This window comes from Calypte anna, chromosome 13 (genome assembly GCF_003957555.1).
Source record: "Calypte anna isolate BGI_N300 chromosome 13, bCalAnn1_v1.p, whole genome shotgun sequence".
Taxonomy (NCBI): Eukaryota; Metazoa; Chordata; class Aves; order Apodiformes; family Trochilidae; genus Calypte; species Calypte anna.
The window spans coordinates 4,482,994-4,497,777 of NC_044259.1; the positions used below are offsets into that span (position 1 = coordinate 4,482,994).

Below are 14,784 nucleotides of genomic sequence, written 5' to 3' on the forward strand. Positions count from 1 at the left end.
CTTTTGAATTGAATATTTCCATCTTTACGAACCTGGTTTTGCCTTTTTTGAAAAATTAAAATGCCATTTAGAAACTGAAAAAAATTGACATACAATTTGGGGGTGAGCAGCGTGGGGAGGAGGGTCTCTCTAGATGGTTAAGGTAACCCTCAGCAGAGATTATATTGTTTCAAGTAGAACAGTACCGGAGGCGTTAACCAAAATATGGTATTTCAGTTACATGTATTTGTTCACTAGCAATTTGCATTTAAACTCATTTTTCCTCCTATTTCAGTTCAGACATGCTAAGATACTGACCAATATTGTGGTTTGGCAGCTTTTGACATCTGTAGTTTGGTTATTCAGTCAATTAATAATAGAGTTTCAAGAGCTGAGTACAAAAATACAGACTTTTCAGTGCATTAGGAAAAAAAAAAAACAACAAACAAACAAGCAGCAAGCAACCAAGCTTCTTGGAAACAGAAATCACCATCAGAAAATGGTTGCTCTTGTTACTGAATAATTTGTCAGCCAGCCTGTTGTGAACTCCGCAAAGCTGGATGGGATGGAGCCGTGCACCACATGAGGTCATGCTGGAGACATTGACCCCGGGGCAGAAGAAAGGTTTCTGCAGACTTTGTTCTCTGCTCTGTTCTTCTTTTTCACATAGGTAAGAGCTTACCTATCAAACAGACCTTCCCTTTCTTTGCTCATGTGAAAACAACCACCTGTTTGTTTACTGCGGTACAGTTCAAACAGACTCTGATAATGCTGAATTCTTTTGTTGTGAGTATAAGTGGTAAAAGGGAGTAAGTTACCATATGCACATTCCTGATTACATTCATAACTTAATATGGTTCAATGAGAGGTGGTTTTGCTTTGGGTTTTTTTGAGTTAAGAAAGGGGGTGGGAAAAATAAGATCTTTTGACTTGAGTCAGAACTACCTGAAACTGTTTTTACAGTGTGTTTATTTTAAAAGCAATTATAAAAAAAGATTTGCACAATTACTTTTTTCATAAACACAGCTGATGATGTCTGGAAAAGAGAAGGTATTCATTAGCTTCTTTATATAAACCTTTCTCTATGTGATTTACACATGTTCAGAAAACTTGAAAAAACACGTTAAAATGAAATGGAAGTATCTCTGTGCTTGAACGTAAGATTACAAATAAAGGAACTAGAAAATACATTTTTCTCACTTTTCTCACTAAAGTGTTCTCACTTTTTATGCTGGCACTGACCTTGTATCCCTTCCTACATTGCCAGGAGCTCCTTCATGCAGGAACCGTCCATGGGTGGTAGGGGGGGGTGGCCAGGGTAGGGGTGCTCTCAGGGTGGGGTGGGGGTGACAGGGGAACAATGTCCGCAAAGAGCGGCTGCTGGGAGGTGATGGATGAGCTGTTGTTGATTTTTTCGATAGTTACAGTTCCCCTGTTAAATGTCTTTAGTACATTGCTGAGTGTTTTACAAAGAGAGAAACACTGTGCAGAAGCTTAAAAGCAGGAAAGAAAAAATGATGGCCGGCTGCAGCAACTAGCCCAGTGCCCCACAGAAATCCATTGCACTCTGCTGGCATCAGCCCAGGACTCCTGGTGATACTGGTGTCTGCTCACTGGAGCGGCAATGCTCCCAGTCCTCCCAAGTCTTCATTTCCAAAAGCAACCACAAGCCTCATTTAGAGTTGTAGACAGTATGTTTATTCCCTCATTTTTCTTTTATTATTATTTTTAAAGCCTTGTCTGTGGTCCTGTTCATAGAAGCAACATTTAGTGGCCCCCTTAAGATCTGGCTTTAGATAAAATGGGGTTAAATTGGGCTGTTTTCCAAATGCCTCCCTTACAGTTTTGTCTTAATTTTCTTCCCCGCGCAGCCACTTTGTCAGGCAACTGCTACTGCATTCTGCTTTGGTCTCCAGAGACCTCAAAGTTCTGACTCCCAGCAGCCCATCAGAAAGCCTGAAACAAGTTATCTTACTCTCAAAATCTGGAACAAAAATGAGATGTTATTTCTAATTGTCTTGCTTGCTTATATTTCTACTCTCCAGCCCTTTGGGCCTCCCCTCTTCATATCCTCCAGTTTCCTTTTCCACGCCTGTGCTTGGCAGGGATCCCTGCTCCATTCTGCTCTTTCAATAGCTGGAGCTCTACAAAACTTGTGGGGTTTTTTTGTTTGTTTGTTTATTTGGGTTTTTTTTATCTCACCAGCCTTGATAGCAGGAAACTGGCATCAACTGGTGCTCCCTGGGGAAAATTCAAGCTCTCATTCTGTGAGAATGAGGCCCTCTCATCACCATGCTGTGCAGGTCATCAGCTCGTGGCCTGATCCTGTGCCATCTCTTGAGCTTTTACTGTGACATTTTATTGTGGCCATTCTGTTCAAGCCTAAATCACTGATCTGTAGGGATCAGTGCTTGAGAGGGCACGTTTTCATAGCTCCTTCCATACTGCACTGCAACTGCTCCAGTCACTCTCAGGTACTGGTGACCCCTGAGCCAGGAAGCAACCTGCTCTGGAAAGGGCAATGTCCACACAGGGCTGCAACCATCACCCACCTGCTGGCTTGTGCCTTGGATCTGGGATCTTCCTTATGCTCTCCTAACATCTTTATAACCCTGCCTTCTGCCCAGGGTTTCACTGTATCTTCACACCTAGCTTCAAAGAACTTTAATTCTCAAAACTATATACATTGAAAAGTCACCAGTATCACCCTCAAGGACACCCTGCAGTCAGCTCCCGTGGCTGTTGGCTTACCGATGGCAAAGGACGATGGCAGCAGCAGCACCTGGGGGGAGCCCACCTGGGGGTCCCTGTGCTGGTTTGGGAGGGGGGGCCTGTGCTGCTGGGGATCCCTGCACAGCCGCAGACACTGCAACGCTGGGGGCCCGCACTCCTGAGGGCTGGTGCCTGGCTGTAGGCAAGTTAGCATCTGTGTTGCTGCAAGTGCCAGCACCTCAACACCCAACCAGCCCGAGCCCTTGGGGCGGCCTGCTCTGTACATCTGGGCACTCCCTCCACCACCTCCTTCGTTTCTCCTCGCAGGGGCTGAGCTGTGCCGCAGGCCTTCGTGCGCAAGAGAGTGGTGATAACCGCAGCGTGCGGGCTTTGGCCTTGCAGCTTCCCACCCGCAACAGTGTCTTAAAGACCGAGCCCCGGTGCCGCCGCAGGACCCTCCTTGTCCCTTCCCCTTGCTTTCCCCCCCCTTACCCCCACCCGGCCACCTCCCCGCGCGCGCCCGCCCCGCAGCAAGTACCCCCCCCATCCCGCCGGCAGGGGGCGCTCTCCTGCGCGCGACGGCGGGGCGGGGCCACCATGGGGCGGTGTTACCATGGGGGCGGGGCCTCCAGGGGGCGGGGCGCGCCGCGGGGTTTTGGGCGGGGCCGCCCCGGGCCTCCGCCGGTCGAGCAGGAAGTGGAGGCGTGAGGGGCTGGGGCCTCCCGCGCCGCAGGGCTGACCGACCGCCCTCCCCGGACCGCCCCCGCCGCGGCGCTGCTTCGGACTCCTCTGCCCGCCTCAGCCCGGCTCCGCCCCCGTCGCGGGGCCAGCTTGTGAGGCTGCCCGGCGGTGGCTCGCTCTTGCCCGGCTGGGCCGTCGCCGTCGCGGCTGTCGCAGTGGTCGTCGCTGCTCGCAGGAGGGGAGGCCAGAACCGGGGCCGGACCCCGCTGCCGCTCCGGCGCGGAGCCGAGCGGTGAATGGGGCGGCGAGGCCGGCGGTGGGGACGATGCCGCGGAAGGAGCTGCCCCTGCCCGAGGGCTGGGAGGAGGCGCGGGACTACGACGGAAAGGTGTACTACATCGACCACGGTAGCCGCACCACCAGCTGGGTCGACCCCCGGGACAGGTGAGCGGCGGGGCCGGGCGGCTAGGGGCGCAGGAGGCTCCGATCCGGGAACCTCGGCTGCGGTGTGCCTGTCGCAGGGCTCCTCGGCGCGGGCTCTACTCGCTCCCGAGTTGCCTGGTCGGTCGATACGTGCGGCTGTACCCGGGTTCGGGGGTGGCACTCGGCTCCGCGGGGAGCCGGATGGGGCGCCTTTGTCGTTCCCCGTGGGTCTGGCTGCGGGCTGGGCACCTACGCATCGGTCGGGAGGTGGGAGAGTGGGGGAGGTTGGTGAGATTTGCTACGGTTGTTCTGCCCTTCACGGCGTCCCCCTCGCCTCCTTTCCCGTCCCCAGGCTCCGTGCAGACCTGCACTGACCGCTGTCCTTGGCTCCCTCGGGGTGTGGAGCCCCCCTAGTTCCCCCCGAGCAGTGCTGGCTCGGCGGGAAGGGGGGCTGCGGGGGGTTCTCGGGTGTCGGTGAGTCGTATCGTGCGCCGTGGCCCCCAGTGGCTCTCGTGAGCGTGGTCACCCCCTGTCTTCTTTCTGCTTCCTAGCAATCTCCTTGGGCTCCTGCTTGCTCGGCTGAGATCTTCCCCCATATTGCTGGCTTTAAAAGTGAGAGAAACAGAAAACGGTCTATTGTTCAAGATCCAGATAGTTTTCCAAGCAGCACTCTGGTCCTGGCATGTTCTAGTTCCGTGCTTGAGGTGGTTGTGGTAAGCCAGGGTACGGTAGCGCGGGCGTGCAGGAAGCTTGTCTGGATCACTGGTGAAATCTCAAGTTTTTAAATTTCACATTTAGTGCTCTGTTAGCTGAAGTTCCTGGGCACAGCATCTCCAAGACTCATCTTGTTCGTCTGGAAGTTCCAACAATCTGAATATGCAGTCTGTTGTTGATAAATGTTACACACTTCTCCCATCTGACAGTGTGTGTTATCGTTGCAGGGTAGCTAGTGTAATTTCTTATTTTGTTTTCCTCTCTTGATCTTGTCTCAGCCCCCTGAAGGGGCTTCCATTGTTGAGGGGACACCTGTACTTTGTTTTTCCTCCCCAGTTTTACTTGGGTGTTTTCTTTCTTAAATACAGAAGTGAATGATTGTCCAGTTTTACAGCATTTCAAGGAGTGTTCTGCATTCCAGGAATAATCCTTGTGTGTACTGCACACAAATGTAACCTGCTGTATGATGGGCATTTGGAACTTGTTTTGAGGCTTCTGTTTCAGAGATGTGGCTGTACCACAGGGCAAGTAACTGTTATTTCCAAGTGTATTTTTAACCTTCAGAACACTCAGTGCTACCTTAAATTAGGGCTGCTTTTCTGGCATCTTCATTTTGTTACAGTTAATGAAGGCAAGTGAGATATACTGGCTTATAAAAAATCTCTCCTGTGTCTGGTTAGTGACTTGAGAAATGACCCAAATGTCTAAATGTGTACTTTATGTACTGGTAACTTGTATCACGTAACATATTTTTGTGCACATAGAAAAACACCTCAATACACATGGCCCTGATGAGCTTTGCCTCTGAGTCATCATCAGTAGCTACTAAGGAAGTGAGCTGTACTGGACACTAGCCCTGAAAATCGTCAAGGTTTCAGAGAGTTTATTGGTCCAGCACTAGAACAACTGTGTGACAACACTTAACCCTACCTGGGGGACCATATGCTTGTAGGAGTTGGAGCCCTGCTCTGGCATAAGAGAATTTTCTCTCTCCACTAATTATCACTGTCTGTGGATTCCCTCCAGCTTGTGGGAAACTTCTCACCAGCTGAAGTTGTAACTACTCCATGCAGTAGGTGAACTTGGATTTATGCACTGATGGTTGAATTTATCAGGCAATTTTATGTTTAAAAATGTGTAGCCCTTGCCTTTTACAAGTAATCTTTAAAATTGCTGGAGCTGAGAGGCTGGTTTACTTATTTGCTATATTGCTCTCTGGGTGCTACGGTTGCATATGCAGTCTTATAGCCAGCAAAAAGCAGCAGATACGGGAAACAAGACTGTAAAACCTTAAGTTTGAGAGATGTGGAAGAACATGTGTGTGTTGGGGTTCACTCTGAATGCAGCTGCTTGTCAGTGAGACTGTGCTTGTGCAACACTCAATCAGTTTATTTAAGTAATAACGATAGGACAGACATGTTTTTAAACCTTCCCTGAATCTTTCATTCTGGCTTAATTTAATGGAAATAAACACAAGCAGGGATGCCATCTAGCTTCAGGGCATGGGCTTACCTGTTTGGTTTTGGGTTTTTTTTGTCACAAGAGTTGGTGTCAGATTTGTAGTGTGCTAACTGAGGTGGGTTTATCTGGCTGCTAGGGAGGCAAGCCTGGTGTGCAGGGGGGTGTCATCAGCAAGGAAGGGGGGCAGGGGTGAAAGGTGGGACCTCAGCTGGCCTTGGACTGTTAGAAATTAAAAGCTGGGCTGGTGAAGCTGCTGTGGCTGGTGGGTTTCCAGCTCTCCTGTGACGCATGACACCAGGCTGGCAGGTGAGCTGTTGGTAAGAGGGGCCATTAGACTTTGCTAGTAGGAAGTCAATGGCACCTGGTGGCATGTTACTCTCCTGTGTGACCCGACTCAAGTGATGCCTTTTAAGGCTATACTAGAGCTCAAGGAAGTCCTGGAAAGTCTGTGGATGTTGGAACATTTTGGAAAATTAAGTTGTCTGAAGAATGTTGTGACCTGACAGCTACTGTACCTGGGGTGTGGTATAACAGCAGTTCTAGTGGCCAGATTGGGAGGGGGAAAGGGTGGTAAAACCAAGTGTGCTTTTCCTTGTGTAGAAGGAAGCTCACACAGCTGACTTTATTTGGTAAATTGGTTTGAAATTGGGTAATTCAGGATTTGGTTACAGTGCAATGGGAGCTCAAACCTTAATGAGGTAGGGGAAGAAATCTGTCATTCTGAGATTCAAAAGTGTGCATGATCTTTCATGTATGCACCCGGGGGTACCATTTGGTAAAAGATAGCAGAGGCTTGTCCCAGCTGCTTTTTTAGCACAGGGAGTGCATCTGCACTGTAAGCTGCTGTGCTCAAAATAAGAATGGTATCTCAGAAACAGCAGCAGCAGCTGCTGCCTGTTCTTAACCATCACTGACAATAAGGAATTGCACCAACAGAGTTCCCTAAGTGAGATTTCTGCTTTGATCAGACTTGAGAGTTGGAGGTGGATGTCTGTTCTGGTGGGTGTGCTGTCCTTGGGTTCTTTGCCTTGATGTTAGGGGAACCTTAAATCTCCCTCAAGCTGTCTTTGCAGAACATAGTTTTTTCTCTCTTGGCTTTCAACCCTGAGGCTTCCTGATGCACTGAGCAATGGGAGGGTGCCTGATAACATGTCCCACTCTGTAATGTGGATGCATTGAAAATAAAAAATAGTTATGGACCACGACACACTCGAATATTTTTTTCACATACTCTTCCCACTGGCATGGTGGTATAAGCAGTTTTTTCTGTTGTTGTAGATGGAGCTGACAACATCTCATTTTACCACAATCACTGGGATCCTGTTGAGGGTGAAGTCTTAGTGAAACAGGAGCGCTTCTAGCCTAAGGTCAGTGAAGCTGCTGAACAGCAGCAGATGTTTTCAGTTGTGGGAAGCAGCAGTGTCTTGGTGGCCCTTCATGCTGTAAAGGGTTGGAGCTGTTTATTAAATGAAAGCCTAGATTCTGCAGGTCCTCTCTGAAATCCCTTCATACTCCATATGGAGGTTTTTCCAGTCTGAACCTATAAAGCAGAGCTTTGGTGAGGAGAATTAGGGAAGAGATTCGCCAGGTCTCAGGGCCAATATGTGTGTATGTTGTCACATGTAGAAGACTATTGAGCTTTTGAAACAGTCAGGGCAACAGATTTATTGCAGAAGATTGAGGTTTGCTGAGCCTGAGGATCTTGCTGAGGAAAAGTTAGGCATGTCATTGAGGACAGTCATCTAGTCATGTCTCTCTAGGTCTGCCTTCTAGTCTTCATGTGAAATACTGCTGGGTATTTTCTTTCTCCTGCATTATTCTGATCTTGAAGCTTTTTAGCATCAGCCTGCTCTGCAAGCTTGATTTCCAAAATATCTTTATTAAAAAAAATGTAAATGTGATCATCATGCTAAAATTTCACATACAACTGTCCAGTACTTGGATTATTTGCCTATAGCATAACTGTAGCTAAATATACCTAATTTAAATGTGCAAGATATTTAAAATGGAAGGGCTAGAAGAACTGAGAGCAACAAAAAGCAGGAAGAATAAAAGGAGCTGTGCATTTCTGTAGGTGATAATCAGTGAGGAGAAATGAGAAATTTCAGATGGAGAACTTCTCTCCCATGGCTTTTTTTCTTTCATCACTGGCAGCAGTGTAGGTCATGCAATTCAAGGCTGCTAGTTTTATGCTTGCTGTTGCCTTTCTTAGATGATAGCTAGCCAAACACCCTGTCATTTATGTGAATCTGCTGCCTTCTCATGTTTACATTCCCAAAAATAGCTGATTATTTTGAAAAAAATGGGTAGTTTAATGTGTGCTGTCAATAACCATTTTCCATGAGTACAGAAGCAAGTGACAGAAATGAAGTCTTCAAACTGCTCGAAGTGCCATCTCTGGGAATGAGTGTTTTAATGTATAGGGCTTGTGCTGTTCTTAGATTTTTTTTCCCCCTCCCCCACATTAAATAAAAATCAATTAGTTTATATAAGTACTAATATATAGCACTTTAAAAACATCGTTACTAATGTCAAGAGACTTTCAAGATGAATTAACAGAGTGGAAAAAGTGAATTGGAGCTAAAATCAATCAGGCCTCTTCAGTTATGAAAAATTAAACTTGATTTCTCTGTTTGGTTGGTTGGGTTTTTTGTTGTGTTTTTTTTTTTTTCCCTGAGGCTCCACAGACAAGCCTGTGGTTGCTAGGATGTATTGATAACTTTGGAGACTGCCATCAGAGACAGGGTTCGTCCTCACTTGTGCAAACTCCCTTCAGGTTGGTGCTGCTTTTTAACAAAGATATTGATGGTAAAAGTGTGGTATGCACATGTGTAGTGGCAGAAGATGTTGGCAGTGGCTTCAGAACTACTAAAAAAATTTTGTTTGCCCTTTGGGACATGTGGAAAAAGAAAAATGTAAAGCTTTGTTCATCTATGCAGCTTTTTAATGTAAATGCTTGGTGGCTATGCTGATGGCACACCTTAAGCTGATATTCCATATTGGTGCAGGGAGTAAAGTCCAGAAACTGTTCTGGCTGAAAAATTTTATTGTACTGTCTGTACTGACCAAGTTTTACAGGGAGAAGATTTTCACCTGCTGAAATTACCCTACTCCCAGCAGTAGTGTAGAGCATCTCCTAAAACTGTATACTTGCACTGGTGTCTTCATAGCATGGTTATGGGAAGATGAGTTTGCAGCGAGCTTTTCCATGTCTGAATCTGACTTAAATTCTTCTAGCTTGTGTCAGAAGACTTACTGAAAGACATGAGAAGGCTTGTCCAAAAAATTTCATTGACATAACTTGTATATAAAGAATTGATGCATACTATGTGGCTGAGGGTGGTCTTGTCACTGACCTGCCACACTACCTTTTCAGACTGGGCTCCTACCTCAGTTAGTGGAGGAATTTATTAGTAAATGATTGATATTCTGTACTCCTGAAGGTGACTGCAAGGCTAGCCTTGCACTCTGCTCAGCATGCCAAGGAGTGTCACCACCCCATGACATGTTCCTGCATGTGGTAGGGAGACTGCTGATCTTGTCTGCTAGGAGTGAAATGTTCTGGCCTTGACTTGATGCTCAGCTGTGTCAAGTAAGGGAGAACTTCAAGTCTTCCTGAAAGAGGGGTAGAGATTGCACAGCTGTCTTGGAAAAGTCTTGCTGATGTTCTCTTTGGCTTCCTGAACCTGGCAGCCTTGAGTGCCCCTCCAGCAGGGCAAGTGTTAGGTGAAAAAATAAAAGAATGAAAGAGTGGCAGCAGCTAGGCCAAGTTGAGGGGATATGTAGACAAGTGCTTCTGCATCCACATAGGAACTAGACCACTTCTTTGGAGAGAAATACTTTTTATTCTGGATGGTTACCATTCATGAGACCTGTTTAGTAAGTTTACATGCTTTGCTTGTGGCAGTGAGAATTTAGCTTTAACTGCTCAAATAAAACCCAGAGCTCTTGTTCCTAGAGCCTAAGGTTACCACTCCCACCTCCCTTCTAAACTATATGCACAGATAATTGGCTGAACAAACAAAAGACAAAACTGCTCCCAGTAGAATAATAACTGCCTTTCACTGCCACTCATCCAGTCAAGTGACATCTGGAAGAATCTCTAGAAAGTCACAGGAGGTTTGTGTATAACGGGAAGATGTAAAGAAGCCAAATCCTACAGCTGTCAGTGTTCTCTGGTTTTACGTGACTTTGGATGGGTTCTTCTGGCCCGGTTTGTTCTGTGTTTATGCTGGTACTTGGAGCTTCCTCCTCAGCCATGATGTTCTACAGTGTAAGTACCCAACACATTTAAGCCAGATGAATTGCTTTCTCAATCTTACAGAGGTGCTGTGGGGATTAATTAGTTCTAACAAAGTGCTTTCTAGCTGGGATGTCAAGCTGATGTATCAGGACTAATGGTATTGTTCAGTGAAACTATTTAGTTCTACTCAAATGCCTAATCACTGTTTTAGAGTAATTTACTCTGTGGAGGAAAGCTTTATTGATTTAAAGCATGCAATAAACAGTATTGGTTTGCAAAAGCCAGTCATTCATATCCACGTTATGCAGAGTTGGGATGCAAGGTGGTCCCGTAAGGCTTTTGAACTAAAATGTAAGTGAATGACTCCTTAAATTGCCCTGCACCAACTTACAGTTTTCTCACATCCAACTTAAAATGCCTTGATAGTATTCTCCTGAGGGCAAGGGCTTGTCCCTCACAACCTTACCCCAGGGAGGATGGCCTCCAGCGTACCAGCAGTTGCCAAAACAATCTTCTGGACCCTTGGAACAGCACAGGAAAATGTAGGTTTTCCCAAAACTGCTCTGTAAAGCTGTGTTGTGGTAAACTTTGCAGTTAATTTTACCTGTGCCTCCCACAACTTTTGATTTCATGTGGCAGCAGAGCCTCTACAGCTGATAGAAGACAAGCTGGTGGCCCAGCTGTGCAGGCTGTCCCCATGTCCCTATGCAGCCTCCAAGCTATCCAGTGCATGGATCCTGCAAGATTCTCTTAGAGGGGCTCAGGCAGTTTGGTACTGGAGGTCAGCAGCAATTTTTTTGACTGTGGCATTTAACCCCTGAATAAATGTGAAGAGCATGTCACTGACTACTTCATCCCAGCCACTTAAAGTTCTTGTATTTTGACTCTTTGAAAGGCTCAATGTGTTTTTAACTAGCTTATCCAGATTACCTTAAGGGGAAATTGTGTGGGGGTGATAATGGAAAGTATGACAGTCACATGTGATTCAGCTCTGCAAATTATCCATTCTGTTTCCTGTGAAGCATCTCAGGTTGGTGGCCTGCCTTGGGTTGAGCTGGGTCAGTCAGCCTGATTCAGGTGAAAGAGAAGCCTGCAAGAATACCTTTGAGAGGTGCTTATCAGCCTCAGTTGGTAGAACTGTCTTTCTCCGAGCTGCTGAAATGCCAGGGAGTTGGAGGTGTGTGGGTGGGGCTGGTGGGGGCTGGCAGTCAGGTGAGAGTGGGCTCCTTGCTTGCACTTTAGTCAGCCTGGGTGTTTCATGGTGCTCTAGAGCTGAAATTTCTGCTTACCCCAAGGGTGCATTCTCTTAGAGGAAATCTTCAGCCTGTCAGGTACAGCTCCACAGGGCTGCTGTGGTTCATGGGTGGGTTGAGTGGGATTGCTGGGGCATCTGGTGTTGCTCATCTGGGAGCTGTGAGAATTCTGCAGCAGTGCTTACAGGGGTAAGGTCTGTACTCAGCTAGTGATGCTGCTCTGTTTTTCAGCTCTTAGATGTCTGCAGTGCTCTTTAGACAGGCTTTTGCTGTTCAGACCTGACCTTGGTTCAAAATGGTGCTACTTCTGTCCTACAGCATCTCATGTGACTTTGGTTCAGTCTTCTGGTTGCTGCTTATGACACTTGCTGTTTTGATGAGGTTCAGCTAGCCAGAGATCTTTCTTCCTTTAGAAGGCCTCTGCTGGTGCAGCAGCTTCTGTGTTCTTTATAGGATTTTTCCAGGTGCTCCCTACGACTAATAGAGTGATGTTAATGGTGCAAATTCATTGGCTGCTGTTACTCTGAATTGCTGTAAGGTGGGAGTAGAAACTTTCCACAAGTGAGAATTTGGTATGAAAAGGAAGTATTTTACAGATAAAATGGTAAGGCTTGCCTAAATTTGAATGGCCTTTACTGTATACAGTGTTCCAGACAAGCTTCTTGTATTGAGTTGTGTAAAACCAAAATAGTTAACATTTTAGTACTGCAGAGTTATGGCATGATTAGACTTGTAATCAAATCACTTTGAACAGATTTTTTTTGTTGGATCATGTATGTAGTGTATTCCATTAGTCGTATGTGTTAACCCTGAAGAGAATAAGGAAATTAAACTCTTCTGTTCACTATATTATTCAGAATTGCCTGACATCTGATCTTGCTCTTCTTCAGTTGGCATTACTCCCACTTGTGTAGATCTTTCTAAAATTCCTGTTACATTTTCATCCAGCTAGCTGAAATAGCTTGTCAGCCAGCAAAGCAATAATACAGACTTGAATTTTTTTTTTCTGTCACTAGTAAATATTTCACACTGCAAGATCTATGCACCCAAGTTAAACGATCCATTTCCTTGATGGGTTACCGACTGTTTGGTTCTTAGGTGGACACATACTTAGAAGGCTTTAGGCATCTTAACAGCTGGTTCTCAAGAAGTAATTTTTCCAGTAATTTTCTAGACATAGGCTGGTGTGGCTGGTAAAAAGGATCTACTTTCAGTTCTCAGTGAGTTATTCCATCTTAATTTAAGCTATATGTGCAGGAAAATGAAATGTCATGGCTGCAACTGTGTCCCTTGGCTTTCTGTGGCACCAAGGTTTTGAAAGATGATTTGGACTTCCTAACTTTTCTGTTTTGCTTTTTAAATTTGAATGTTGAAGACTCCAGGTTTAACTTAAACCCAGTCTGTCAAATATCAATGTGATAATCTTTTCAGTTGAGTTGGATATAGAGTTGAATAGAGGTCATGCATATCATCATATGTCATCCATTAATTAATCGTAGAGTATCATATGATAATTTCTCATTTAATTGTCTCACTGGTAATTCATTTTAGAAGATATGTGCCATCATGGTCTTTGCTTGATGCTAAGGATAGCATAACCTGCATGCAAATACTTTGTTAAAGCACATACTGTTTGATTGCTTGGTCTCTTACACTCAGGCATTGCTCCTCACTTTCTTTAAGATATCCTTTTATGAGGAGAATGTGAGAGTAGAAAGGGGAGGGGTATATGGCCAAGGAACCTGGCTCAGTCAAACTGTCTTCCACGCAGGCTTGTTTTCACACAACCCTTGTAAATGCCATTCTTATCTCTAAAGCAAATGTTGTACTGAATTTTCTTATTTCTGTTTACCCAGTAGTCTGTAGCTAATACTCCATAGTGCTTTTTTATTTATTTTCTGTCAGCTTCCTGTACACACTTTTTCAATTTGGAATGTTAGTTCTGACTACAGCAGCTTAGATGGGGCCGGTGGTCATTTCTAGTGTGGTCACTACTGGTTTTGAGTCAGGTGCTGTTGTGGTTCTTTTCACTGGGAAAAGGTACCCTGATTATCAGAGGCAGACTTGACTAAAGCTGAACATGCCACAGTTCACAGCCTGGTTTAGACATGTCAACAGGCAGCAACTATTTAGGGGTGATAGGGCTTGGTCCTATGTCAGACTGTGTCCCACCATGACTGGCTGCTGCCAGAGCCCAGGTGGTCTCTACCTCAAGGCAGTGAGATGGGGGCTCATTGCTCCCATTTTTTGAACAGAGCCAAATGACACCATGTTTTTGAAAGAGGAAGGCAGCTGGTATAGTTAACTCCTTGGTGTTCAGAGTTTTGCTGTGTAGTAACAGAAATGAGAACAGTCCAGGTGGTAATACACAGCTGTAATCTGATTTATTACAGAATACATTTGCAGTAAAATAACTTGAATAACTTTAACAATGACTTTTAAAGGCAATATTGTTTGAATTACTGCCCTGGCAGGAGTAGAAGCATCGCAGTGCTTCTCTGAGTCATACTTCTTCCCAAATCCCTTGTTTGAAGAGAAGCTGAAATGCTGCTTTTAGACTAGCCTAGGAACTTGGTGAAAGGTGTAGGGAATAATGGAGTTAGGTCAGTGTGGATTAATGGTTTTCACATCAGAGTTTTATTATTTATATTGCTTCCTGGATGCTTAGAGAGGGTTTATATCTCCTTAGCTAGTATCTTTGCAGCTTAAGTGCCACTTGATGCCTTTGTGTTCCCAGCTCTGATGCTCACTCCTTTTTTCCAGTGATGGTGGTTTCTATTTTTTCCTCTCACAAGCTGTATAATAACACTGCTTAGTTTCCTTACAGCCACGCTTACAGGTTTTTTAAAAGTCTCTCAAAGTAAGCATTTTGCCTGATGGAATAAAGGTTTACAAAATGTTTTTTTTTAGTTAAGAAAAAAAGGCAAGAAATAGACAATTTTTTTTTTTTAAATGCAAATTTATCTAAGCAACTCCTTAAGAAGGGAGGGATGAAGGAATTGAAGATGAAAACCTGTGTTTATATGCATGTAGAAGCTTGGAGGCAAAGAAATCCATTCAAAAATACACAATAGGATTTATGGTGAGAAGTGCTACATGCATATTCATGTCTAATTTGCAGATCCTTTAATGATTAAATACTTTACTCTAGAACTAAATAACCTCTTGTTGAAATGAGGGCTCTAGTGCTTCTCCAGTAGATGGAAAAGGCTGGGTGGTGTAACAGATCTGATACTCTGCCTATTTTTACTGTACTAAAAGACTTTAGGTGTGTGTTGAGCGTTATATTAGGATAATCAGTAACTCTTGAACACAACA

The 14,784-nt window shown here is 45.2% G+C and overlaps 1 protein-coding gene across 3 annotated transcripts in view; it reads left to right on the forward strand.

The window, feature by feature from the left end:
- Nucleotides 1-3,355: 3,355 nt before the first annotated feature.
- The window catches only part of WWC1 (WW and C2 domain containing 1), a 65,641-nt gene continuing 54,212 nt past the window's right edge, over nt 3,356-14,784 (forward strand). The window contains exons 1-2 of one of the 3 annotated variants that reach the window (XM_030459287.1): nt 3,737-3,816; nt 7,249-7,337. Coding sequence is in view for 2 of the 3 variants with exons in the window: in XM_030459286.1 (XP_030315146.1) it covers nt 3,698-3,816 (119 nt within the window). In the remaining variant the exon portion in view is untranslated. Of the gene's footprint in view, nt 3,817-7,248; nt 7,338-14,784 lie in introns of all 3 variants that reach the window. The other 2 variants (XM_030459286.1, XM_030459288.1) reach the window with 2 other exon arrangements.